The sequence below is a fragment of the Rosa rugosa genome, chromosome 6, assembly GCF_958449725.1.
Source record: "Rosa rugosa chromosome 6, drRosRugo1.1, whole genome shotgun sequence".
NCBI lineage: Eukaryota > Viridiplantae > Streptophyta > Magnoliopsida > Rosales > Rosaceae > Rosa > Rosa rugosa.
The window spans coordinates 20,936,799-20,949,461 of record NC_084825.1 but is presented as its reverse complement, the minus strand read 5'-3'; the positions used below and the strand labels follow the sequence as shown (position 1 = coordinate 20,949,461).

The following is a 12,663-nucleotide window of genomic DNA, read 5'->3' as shown; positions in this document are numbered from 1 at the left end:
CTTTGGATTTGTAGTTCCCGCAGGCGAATGGTTTGCTCATTTAAAAAACCGCGAGAGATGTCCATTTCTCGAGAGAGGCTATTCAAAGCCTCTCGAGTGTCATGAGCCTGAATTATTGACTCCTGCATAAATCTAGTTTTAGCTTGGTGTAAAGCTAAGAAGTTTTGCTAATCATAAGTGTTTTTCGACCAGCATTCAGAGAAGACGCAAGTTGATTGAAGGTTGGATGGCCAAACCAATATGGAAGCAGGTTGGTGGAAACTCGAAATTATGAGTTGACTGTGAATTGATTATTCCCTGAAAGACTATTGAAAGTAATCTATGTCAAGTATCATAATATGTGACTAGTACGATTGGTCAGAATTATGAGTAAGATTCTTTTTCTAATGCACATTAACTTTCTTGTGGCAGCTGGACGGGTTTATTATTCCTCTTCTACAAGGAAATATCCTCAAGTCACAGATTTCCATATTCTCAAGGAGGTGTACCCGTCGTCTAGGTATATTTTCATACAGATGATTATTCCTTGTAGTCATTGTCGTGTCTATATCAATTGAGTTTTGATATCTAACCATGACATTATCATATGGCCACATATGGACAAGAATGTGGAGAAGAGGAGCTAACCTTGAAGGAGATGTAGATAACTTTATTGAAACCGAGCAATTGGCAGAGTTTGAAGGTTTCAAGTCCTCATTACTGCAGGTAATTCCCACAGTTAGATTAAAAAAATAATTGTTATTCGAGATAATACTATCTGATATGACCATTGATATGATCTGATAGTAGAATATGTATTGATTCCTGAGTCTGCCTGTGCCATGTTTACATTAGTAGGCTTGGACATCAGACATATAGGCTTGGATAGTAAGTTTAATTATATTATATATTTCGTTGTCTGATTAATTTTTGGTCTACTAATAACTATTGTTTACCTTTGGCTTTCCATACAGAGGCTGTGCCTAGGGAGAATCCTCGAGTTCTTGTATGTGCCTGGCTTGACTAGGGAGAACGTAGCTAGTCATTTGCAGGTTTGTTACTCTATAAGTCTACATATAAGTTGATAGATGTGTATAAATTTGATGATTATATATGATGAGACTTCCTTTTTAAGCCGTATAGCTAGCTATTAACACCAATTCATGTCACTTCCCATTTCAAGCAAAGAAAGTTATTATATTTTTTATTTATCAGAAACATAGGACAAAGATTGACTGTGGTGTTTTATATTGATTTGGATTTAGAGACTGACTCAGTTTGTGTGATCTGAAATGTATGCAGGAGCTATGGCAGAGATTACAAGCATCAGTTTTGAGACAGAAGAGGGATGCTCTTTTTTGTTTTTGTTTTTCATGTCTTTTGCTTGTGTGGGTGGTTATCGGTTAATGGGTTGCTCTTTTATTTTATTTTTTATATCGAAAAGGCTCCAATGGCCTTGATTCCTAATTTCCTAGTTTCCGGAGTAATTTTTGTAAGTAGATGGACTTGAATCTCTCGAGTCTACACATTGTGTTTGATGCATATATAGTTTTATTTTTTGGTGAGGAAGGGCCCAAAAGGCTAGCAAAAAGAGAGAGAATGAACTATAAAAAAGACCTGGAAAAAAAAAAAACACAATTATTAAATTATTTTTATTTTAAGAAAGTAGAAGTTTGTAAAAATCTGTTTTTCAAAAAAAAAAAAAAAAAAAAAAAAAAACCGAAACTAGGCCGAACCGAACCAAACCGTTCGGGTCGGTTCGGTTTTCGGTGTCAACTTCTCAAAACACAAAAACTGAACTGAACCGCACCGAGCCTAAATTCGGTTCGGTTTTCGGTTTAGGCTCGGAACCGAACCGATTGGAACCGAACCCACCCCTACTTTCCAACCAGTAAGTATGGACAGTAAAAATGATATTTTGTTATGTACGTAGCCGAAATTATAGGGTTGAGAAGTAACATGTACTTGATGCCATTGTTTTGTAAATTCGATGTTATTTTAATCCCTCAACTTATTATATTTTATCTATTTTATCAGTTAATATATATTAGTCTGCGATCACATGCTCTGCATGTGTACGAAAAAATTTTCGTTGTTAAAAAAAAAAAAAGTCATTAGTTATTGCAGAAAGAGAATAGTAGGAGAGAAAAGTGAGGTTGTAGAATCATTTCTTTTTAATTTTCTAATAAAAATCTATTTTATAATTGTCCTATTTATCCTTGTAATTTAATTTATTCTTAAATTTTTTTAATCTTTCAGGGTTAAATCTGTCAAAATTTTCAGCTTTGGCTAACAAAGCCTATTCTCTTAATAATAGTACACACACACACACACACACACACACACACATATAGTTCCATGCTACGGAGGTCTTTAACTTAGCTTAAGAAACGAATTTTTAAATTTTAACAACTTTTCGATCGTATATTCACATATTAAGGAACATAATTTCATATATATATATATATGTATAATTTAATGGCCTAATATGAAAAATGGATGGTTTATAGTAAAAGATCTTTCATATTTACTCTGGACACTGATACTAAGAAAGAGAATACCCGAAACTTCACTCAGTTTTCCACATCCCTTGAAATGTTATTCGATTAGGACTTCAGATGGAGTAACTAACACGTATATTGACTATGTGGACTCAAATTCTTACTTAATTGAAACCTACTCCTATTAACCTTATCAACAAAACCTACTCAAATAAAGTATTTACTAGTTTACACCTTTTCTTTCAAAAAAACTAGTTTATACTTTCTTCTCAAAACAGAAAAAGAAAAAGAAGGAGACTGTGGGTCTCACAAATTGATCACTCTTCTCCCACGTACTCGATCACTCTTCCAGGCCAAGACGTCTATAAATAGGGAGGGCCAAGCTTCAAGAACTTCACTCAGAAATCAATCACCTCTTGCATACCTTCCTACAAACTCTAAGCAATCAAGAGAGATCGAGATGGCATTCTCAAAGACTTTTCTTCTTGTCGCCCTTGCCTTTGCTGTTCTCCTCATCTCTGCTGAGGTCTCGGCTCATCGTGACCTAGCTGAGGCTACCACTACTACTCGTGAGTTTCTCACTTTCTTAATCAACCAGTATCGAATTACATGTTATAATTTAACTTGTATTATATTTCTTTTCCAACCCTTTCTAACGTATAGATTTTTTCGAGTGTAGAAAAAGCCAACACTGACGGTTACCAAGGAAACGATCATAGACGTCGCTGCTATGGACATGGAGGACATCACTGCTATGGAGGCGGAGGACATGGACCTCATGCTGTTGAGACTGAAACTGAGAACTAGATGATGATGACCCTTTGTATGCATGCAGTTGTGTGTATATTGCACTATTGCAGGCGTACGTACCTGATGCAAGGCTATTAATATGGAAGCAGTAGTAGCTTGTTTCGAATAATAATATGTATTGGTTGAGCAGTCCATCAAACTCTCAATCGATCATATCTTTGTAATATGATCCTCGTATCTTCATGTTATGAACAATCTATGTTCCACTTAAATTAGCTTGACTACCTCAATAAATATATATTACAAAATCCAAATCAGAGAGTGTGTGGGAAAAAAAAAACTAAATTGAGAGTGCACCTAATAACAATTTAAAGAGAATATATAATGCCCGCCAGAATCACTAAATTTAACCCTTGAAATTCGAGCCTTCTTCCTCGTATAGCTATTGCATGCAATCTAACAAGAAAGTTTCTTTCTTTCTTTTCCTTTTTTTTTTTTCCACAAATTAACTCCAAAAGCCTACTCTCTCCCTGCGAGCACTGTATATTTTCCCTCGTCATTTTCAGCTTCATTAGTATTTGGACATATTTTGTTTGTTGGCTGCTACCTGCATTTTAAATTTGTGATTTTTGTGCATTCTTCCATGATTATAAAAAAAAATAATGCCCATATGAAGAGCAGAAGAGTCGAGTCCAACCAGTTTTTAGGGTTCGCCTTTGACCTAAATATCTCAGGTTTGAGCCATGAGATTGCTTATATCCTTTTGAATCAATTAATTTCTAATTGAAGACCAACAAGGGAACTAAGCTAGTATGCCCTGAAGTTGAAACTCATAAGAGCTTATAAAACATTATCACTTATATCTAAAACTAACATTACTGTGGATGATCTCGCAAAGAACGGTCATGATTTACGAGAGAGAGAGAGAGAGAGAGAGAGAGAGAGAGAGAGAGAGAGAGAGAGAGAGAGAGAGAGAGAGAGAGAGAGAGAGAGAGAGAGAGAGAGAGAGAGAGAGAGAGAGAGAGGTTTTCTCTTAAATGCACTCTCTACTTTTTATTTGAGAAGTTTTAAATACACACCCCTAATTACTTAATACACACTCCATACTTAATACACCACCCATTTAATTTCTCATTCTAATATTCTACTAAATACACAACCCAAAGTACCTAAAATATCCTTAATCTCAAAAATTATGAAACGTCCTATTATTTGACTATATTAAGGCTACTATTTAATATAATTAGTATATTCTAGTATATTGATGTTTTTAAATGACCATAATGATTACTTGTGTTACTTATTCAGAAATCCATAAAGATTTATTATTGTTCCCTTTAAATAGATGCATATAAATAGGTTTTATATTATTTGAGTTCTCATCCACCAAACACCATGTTGATCAAGTATAAAATTATGAGTTGAACATTTAACCAAAACTATATCACTAGTTTCTCTCCAATGGTGGAACTACAAAGTTGTCATTAGAGGGGCCAAACAAATTAACAATTACAAAGTTTTTTCACCCATGATGTTTTATATTAGAAAATAAATGGATTAATCGTATTTTTTTTTTTTTGAATCAATCGAAAAATGATTGTCATTATAAATCTCAGGCCAGAATGGCCATTACATACCCCTCCGCTACCATTGACAGATAGACAAGAGCTTGTGGGGGTGCCACATGGTACATAGAGACTAGACCATTCATTATACAATCAGTGCTCACTTATAAAAGCAAGCCTATTACTACGATAACCTAGGACGTAGTAATAGACCGAGTAAAACTATACTCATTAGTGCCCGAAAGAAACCTAACAAGCATAGTCCCTAGAAAAGGGTTATTGAAAGCAACACTACTAACAATCTATAGCCCTAAGTCCAAACACTTGGCCCAAATGACAAAGTGAAGGCCCAGGCCAATAAACAGCAGCCCTAAAGGACATCCTACCAAGGTCCAACAGCGAAGCCCAGCCCATCTTCTCTCCACAGCCCCAAGCCTTCAAGCTCCACGCACGTCTGTAGATTGCCGCCGTGACCCCGCTTGGCCGCCACCGCCTCCGAGCTCGCGCCCAACCCAGAAGAGAGGGACGAACCGCACCACAGATTGAAACTCAACCCCAACCTGGTATAGGTCGCACACTCACTACCGTCTGGAGCGAAATCCAGTTGCAATCATCCGGATCGAAATCCAGCCGCCGCCTTCCGGATTGAAACCCAGCCGCCTCCGTCAGTAACGAACGAAACCCTGCCGCCGCCATCGATCTGAACCGGTACACACGAACCTCCAGCCCCAAACTGTCTCAATCCAAATAAAGCCAGCCACCTATCAAAACCATAAGCAAAGATCCCAGAGGGCTACACCATGTGTCTCCCGTCCGGCAGCATCACCACGTCATCAAGCCGACGCCGGAGAGCCACCGGACGAGGGCTAGAGCTGCCTTTGCCGCCGCAAACTTAGTGTTCTCGAGAGAGAGAATAGCCAGTAATAGGGTTTATTTGGAATTTGATTAATCGTATCTCTTAGAAAAAAGAAAGAAAAGGAAATTAACTAAAAAAGGGAGTAAAACTATCCGTTTTAAAAACATTTAATACCATTGATTTTGCAATTCTAAATATTATGGCTTCTAACCTCATTTAATTACAATTTATTTAAGAAAAAAATTAAATTAGATAGTTTCTAACTTTATTCTTGTACTAAATTAGGAGGCAATGTATAGAAATTTGTTGTGTTTATCTAACTATTTATACATAAATGATTCTATATAAGGAAAATATGATTTTTTTTTTCTTTCTAATGCATAGATGTCTGTTTTGGTCATTCAACCTACCTACAAAATCTAATTTGAAATATAAAATAATAGTGAGACCTTCAAATTTAATAATTGGAATGAGAAACCGCACTGAAGCGAACCGAATTGAGTTGATATACAAAAGTTAATCAAAAGAAACTCAAGCTGATGCTTGCAATACTTTTTCGGTTAGTACTTTTTCGGAGCATCCATTAAAGTATGGGAAGATAGGTGGCTTCCTCGTCCCAATTTATTCAAACCATATGTGCGGCCTCCAACCACTTCAGTGGAGTTTGTTAGTGATCTGATTGATTCAGACTCTTGTACATGGAAAGCATCTCTGTTGGAGTCTACTTTTTCACCTGAAGATTGTGAGATAATTACTTCAATTCCTCTAAGTTTTCGGCTTCCTCCTGATCGCATAATTTGGCATTATGATCCCAAAGGTATTTTTTCTGTTAAAAGTGCCTATGTGGTAGCAAGGGACAGGATTCTACAGATCAATAATGGGGCATCTTCGTCTTCATTGTCACAATCTTCATCTCAGTTGTGGGGGTCAATATGGAAAGCTCATGTGCCTGCTAAGGTGAAGGTATGTATGTGGAGAGCGTGTAATAATATTCTTCCTACTCGTTCACGCATTCAAACTAAAGGAGTCCATGTTATGAATACTTGTGTGTTATGTGGAGAAGAAGGTGAATCCATCCTTCATATTGGACGTGACTGCTTCTTTAGTAGGCAAGTATTTATGGCCTCTCCACTATAGCTTTCTATTAACCATGACTTTACAAACTTTAAGGAATGGTTTTTGTCTTATATGGAGCATTTTACAAAGGAACATGTTGATCTATTTATGGTTTTATTTTCGACTATTTGGATGACAAGGAATGATACGCTCTGGCATGGTTTGGAGAGCTCCCCTGCTGATGTTAGTATTAAGGGTATTGTGAGGCTTCAAGCTTTTCACGCTGCAAACCCTTACCACAAAACTAACCGACGTAGGCAGCTAGTTCGTCCTTGCTGGACTCCTCCTCCTCAGGCTTGGCTTAAAGTGAACGTAGATGGAGCCTTCAATGCCTCAATGAAGATGGGTGGCATTGGGTTGGTGATACGTGATTCTAGTGGGCATTTTGTGGCTGGTCATGCTGCCCCTCTCACACAAATATAGTCTCCAGAGCAGGTTGAGCTTATGGCAGTCCTTCTAGCTGTACGCTTTGTCCTTGCTCATGGGCTTCAACCTGTGGTCTTTGAATCAGACTCATTGCAAGTTGTCAAATCGTGCAATTTGGTATCTTCAAATTTGTCTATCCTTGGGTATTTATACGAGGATGTTACATTGTCTCTTGCAGACCTACCTGGCTATACACTCCAGCATGTGTATCGTGAAGCTAATGAAGCGGCTCACCGTTTCGCTCGTCAAGCTCTTAATTCTGCTAGTCCTGAATCTTGGTTTACAACACCTCCGGGTATTATATCGGATGTGTTATTTGTTGATTGTAACCATATTTGATTATAATAAAAGTTTTCGTCTCCTCTTCAAAAAAAAAAACAGAAAGAAAAATAATTTAAAAACTTTTTTTAAAAAAATTAACCAAAAGCATATAAAAGTTATATAATTATTAGATAGGGTTGATTATTATAAGCTTTAGTTTCTATTATAAGCTCTCAAACACTACATAATTGTCCATAATCTTAACTATATTTTGAGTCCTATGCTTCTTTAATTTTCTATTGCTTATTAAAACTTTAAAATTCTATGATTTTAGGTTAATCAATCTCTATTGTAAATGAAGTTTGCTTTACTTATTTATTTATTTTCTCATAGATTTAAATTTCTCTGGACTTTTTGTCATTCAATGCATGTTATTTGGTTGAAATCAATTGTAGATATTACTAATTAGGATAAGAAATAATTGTTGTAAATTGTAATCAATTGTTAAAGTCAACGTGATTGAATAAATCGAATAAAACCGGAGAGGTGTGGTTTCAATTTTGTTTTAAATTTTTTTTATCAGTTTGATTAATGGTTTATACTCAAACATTGAAAATCAAACTGATTCCATCCCTAATTGGACCTCCATTTTTCCTAAATTATCGTACATATATAACCAAACATAAAATGAGTCGGATGAACAAAAAAAATAAAATTACTTCAAATTCACTAAATAAAAGAAAATTACTTCAGATTTGAGCATTGATGACGATATAGCTAGGAAAATTACCAATACCAAATACCCAACGTGCATGCAGTGAGTAGGATAAAGACTGCAGTCCAATCTGTACAACAAAATCCAGGCCCCGCTTCCATACTTGAGCGTCAAGTGACGCAGTGAGGGACGTATGCCAGTCTGCCACTATGCTTTGCTTGGCTATCTATCCGGTACTGTAATCTTCTTCTTTGTTTCCCTTTGGTCGAAAAAGCCAAAGAAGATCTGATGAAAAGGCCAGAAACCATAAACCCCTCTAATTACTAGTCGACTACAGAGATCAGAGATGCTTGCCGACAGTGTGAGCAGCTTCCCTATTCAAACTCTGCGGCCAATGCAATGGCTTTTGGCCTCTACTTTTAACTCAATTAATTAATGCTAACACACCACGCACTGTAGGTCTTGTAGTGATCATCAAATTTTTTCAACCCGATGAAATCCTTCCCTCTTTATTTATTAAAAGATCTACTTTATCATCACCGACGTGTTTGTTGTTATTTGCCGCGTGATATTTGATATTAGTTAATTAATTGAATCATCATCAACTGCCTTGACTTAGAGTTGATTGATAAAAAGTTAATTTAGGAATTTTGTGATATGCGGAGCATCGATAATCAATGGATCTCACACACATATATCCAACATATTGGTAATCCAGTATATGAAATCACCAATGTTCTGATCTGTTGGTCGCTTGCTAAGGGACATAATCCTATTTGAATATATATTCAGAGTCGGAATAAGGTTACATGTGAAGCGACATATCTCTCGTGGGCGACTTACTTCTAATTGTACCAAGATTTTGATTTTATCACGAACCTCTATATATTAGATTGGAGAAAAATGAAGTCATTCAATTGTATTAAAAAAAAATATTGAATAAACAGTAACCCAGACCTAATTTAGTTCAAAAAAAAAAAAAAAAATCAATTGCGTAGTACAGTTTAATGAATGGGCGGCTTTGATAATCACCGGTCTGTTCTCATGAATTTCAGCCGATTTTCCACATGCATCCCTTGAAATCTTATCTGCATGTGTGATTAAGACTGGAGGGTCAATTATTTTCTGGTCCTCGATCTCCCTGGAAATCTTCTGTACGTGGACTCCAATTCCGTACATGATTGAAATTTACTAAGCTAGCTAGTATCTCAATCCTCCTATCTATCCACCTTATCAACAAAACCAAATAATTAAAAACATTATTGATAAATAAGTAACACGTACATACTTTATATTGCAGAACGACAAAAGAAATTTAAAATGTAGGCGTCACAAATTGACCTCAATCTCTGACTTTTTCCTCACTCACTCTTCGATCTCTACTCTCTCTTGCAGCTATTGTCTATAATAGGGAGCGCCAAGCTACATTAAGTTCACTCCAAACTGTAAGCAATCAATCAATTGAGAAATGGCGTACTCAAAGACTATTCTTCTTGTTGTCTTTGCCGTTCTCCTCATCACTGCTGAGGTCTCAGCTCATCGTGACCTAACTGAGACAACCACTCCAACTACTGGTAAATTTTCTATCCGGAATGCTTTCATAATTTCCTAAAAATTATTCCTGTAATAATCAATTTGTGAGTTAATTGGGGCATGCATGCATATATAGAGTGAGTCAGTGAGGGTTATTGTGAATTACGAGATATATGATTTACATACGTATATCATCTTTCGTCTTTTCCTTTTTGACACTAAAAAAAATATATTTTCGAATGCAGATGGTAGCGAGGCATACAATAGAGGAGGCAATGGAGGAAATGGAGGAGGCAAGGGAGGAAATGGAGGATACGGAGGAGGAAGCAATGCAGGAAACGGAGGTGGCAAGGGAGGAAACGGAGGAGGCAAGGGAGGAAATGGAGGATACAGAGGAGGAAGTAATGGAGGAAATGGAGGTGGCAAGGGAGGAAACGGAGGAGGCAAGGGAGGCAATGGAGGAGGCAAGGGAGGAAATGGCGGCAATGGAGGAAAGGAAGGAAAGGGAGGGGGCGGGCATGCAGGGGCGGATCCAAGGGGTGGCGAGGTTTGGCAGCTGCCCAACCTCGATTCTTTTACCAAGCCATGGAAGCTTTTGTGCTTTGAAGGTTTTACAGAAAAAAAATTATGAAAGAGAGGCAAGAGGTTGAAGATGACGAGATACTGCTCTTGATTCCTGGTCTCCTTCTTTAATTGAACTTATCAAAACGACACAGTATTGATAGTGGCATATTAGCATATACCTCATCTTGTCTTTCTTTAAATTTTATTTGAGAGAAGATGTTTATCTTTTATTCTTTTTATTATTATTTAAAAGCTTAAGAGTTTCTATAGAGCACAAACTCTACTACACGCCTCTCTTATCAACAGTACGCCTCCTCTAATCATTTCATGAAATATTTTTCTTTTTTGAAATTCAATTTAAAGTTGTATTAATTCTAGTTTCACTATTCTATTTTCAGTTTTAGTGTTTAGCTCCTACTTATTTATACTTGTTGGGTTCTAAATCTCAATTTCAAAAAGAAGAAAAAAAAACAAGAACAAACATGTTTGAGATAATTTAATTGACATCAGTTAAAAGTTAAGAATTTTTGGCTTCAAAAAAGAAAAATGATCTTACTACTTAATAGTCTTGCCCTATGTGAGAAATTTTTCTGGATCCGCCACTGCGGGCATGGACCCGAAATCGAGAACTAGATGATGATCCAGCTGCTGCAAAAGTATTAGGGTGGAAGAAGTATGCACTAGCTTGTTTGCTAATCAATAAAATTGTAATGGTTGAATAGTCCACAATACTCTCAATCATATCTTTGTAATTTGATCCTCGGATCAACTTGTTATGTTCCACGTACTATCTATAAAACCACTTAATTTGCTGCGTTTATAGTGTAAATTTGTTGTGTGCGCCAAAATACACATACACTACAAATCCTAATAACAATTTAAAGTTAATTAAGAGATTTAAGAAAAACAATTAAAAGAGGAGGTTTACCTGACATATACATGTATTAAGGGTGTGACTATTGTCACTCTACCATTTTCTTTGTTCACCATACCTGCTCATTAAACCCTACATTTTAATTTGGGCTAAATACTGGTTATTATCCTGTTGTTTGGGATCAAAATCAATTTAATCCCTAAATTTTCAATTTCATCAAAAACACTCATGCACTACCAAATCTTATCTAATATGTCATTCCATCAATCCTCCGTCAAATGGAGACGTTAAACAGTTAACATGGCATGCCAACTTAGGAGCAGTGGGACCCACTTAGAGAAAAAAATTTCAAAATTGTCCCTAACTCTTTTAATCCAGATTTCACCCAAAACCCCTAAAATTTTTAAATTTTCCCACCAAAACTTGTACACATAAAAAATACCTAACTCTATATTTGAAATCTCCTCCATCTTGGAGTCTTACCAACAAACATAATGAGCATTTTTTTATTTTTTTTTTATTTTAGACCTTTTCTAGTATTAACAACTTTGCAAAATTCACAACTTCGAAAGGAACACCATTCATTCCGAAAGTAATAATTTCTTATACATTTGAAAGTATAACAAAAATGAAACCTTCTTAAAATTCCAAAAGACTTAGCAGCCAAATGTTTACAACATTTCAAATAGCTCTAATAATTTTAACAAAAAATTAGAGCAAACAACCAAGCAACACAAAACAAGGTTGTACGAAAGATGTTAGCGCTTGCTAATGAAACAATGTAGTTCCACCTTTTTCTCCCTTGCTTCGAATTCTACCTGATCCTCAAAGATGATCTGGAAGGTGTTGGAGCTTGCCCCTTTGATGCTTTAGTTGATGCCGAAGGTGTTGTGCTTGTTAAGGTAGATGTGGCAGCAACTTTGGTAGACTTTAAAGTTGTGGTATTTGCTCCTTGTCTCCTCAATGCCTTCAATTCAGCCATCTTCTTCTACACTCACATAAATAATGACAAAAAACATATGCCTCAGACCATTTATTCATCAACACATACATACCAAAATTTGAGCTTTCGGACCACATTCATCAACACATAAATACCAAAAAAACAGAACATGGCCCTTAATATCAAGCTTCTTCATCAATAAATACATACAAAAGCAGGGAACATGTTATCAAAATCAGAAATTAGAAACATTATAATCTGAAACTTATGATCAAAATTAGAAACAATATCATCTAAATATGTGGTTTTGACATTTACTTCTTTTTGACAACCATTTATTCATCAACACATACATACCAAAATTTGAGCTTTCGGACCACATTCATCAACACATAAATACCAAAAAAACAGAACATGGCTCTTAATATTAAGCTTATTCATCAACAAATACACACAAAAGCAGGGAACATGTTATCAAAATCAGAAACAGAATCAGAAATTAGAGATATTATAATCAGAAACTTATGATCGAAATTAGAAACAATATCATCTAAATATGTGGTTTTGATATTTACTTCTT

The 12,663-nt window shown here is 35.9% G+C and overlaps 2 protein-coding genes and 1 long non-coding RNA gene across 3 annotated transcripts; all 3 read left to right on the top strand.

Annotated features, from left to right (window-relative positions):
- Nucleotides 1-2,793: 2,793 nt before the first annotated feature.
- Nucleotides 2,794-3,502, top strand: LOC133717392 (uncharacterized). The gene is made up of 2 exons (XR_009849589.1): nucleotides 2,794-3,049; nucleotides 3,160-3,502. It is a non-coding gene; the product is annotated as an uncharacterized LOC133717392 (long non-coding RNA).
- Nucleotides 3,503-4,823: 1,321 nt separating this feature from the next.
- LOC133716365 (uncharacterized) lies at nucleotides 4,824-7,190 on the top strand. Its single transcript, XM_062143077.1, has 3 exons — nucleotides 4,824-4,917; nucleotides 6,340-6,614; nucleotides 6,822-7,190. Exons 1-3 carry the CDS (start codon nucleotides 4,824-4,826, stop codon nucleotides 7,188-7,190), a joined length of 738 nt encoding a protein of 245 aa, XP_061999061.1.
- A 2,417-nt stretch (nucleotides 7,191-9,607) lies between these two features.
- On the top strand, nucleotides 9,608-11,080 carry LOC133718595 (uncharacterized). Its single transcript, XM_062145465.1, has 2 exons — nucleotides 9,608-9,743; nucleotides 9,948-11,080. Exons 1-2 carry the CDS (start codon nucleotides 9,638-9,640, stop codon nucleotides 10,331-10,333), a joined length of 492 nt encoding a protein of 163 aa, XP_062001449.1. The 5' UTR covers nucleotides 9,608-9,637; the 3' UTR covers nucleotides 10,334-11,080.
- The last annotated feature ends 1,583 nt before the right edge of the window (nucleotides 11,081-12,663 follow it).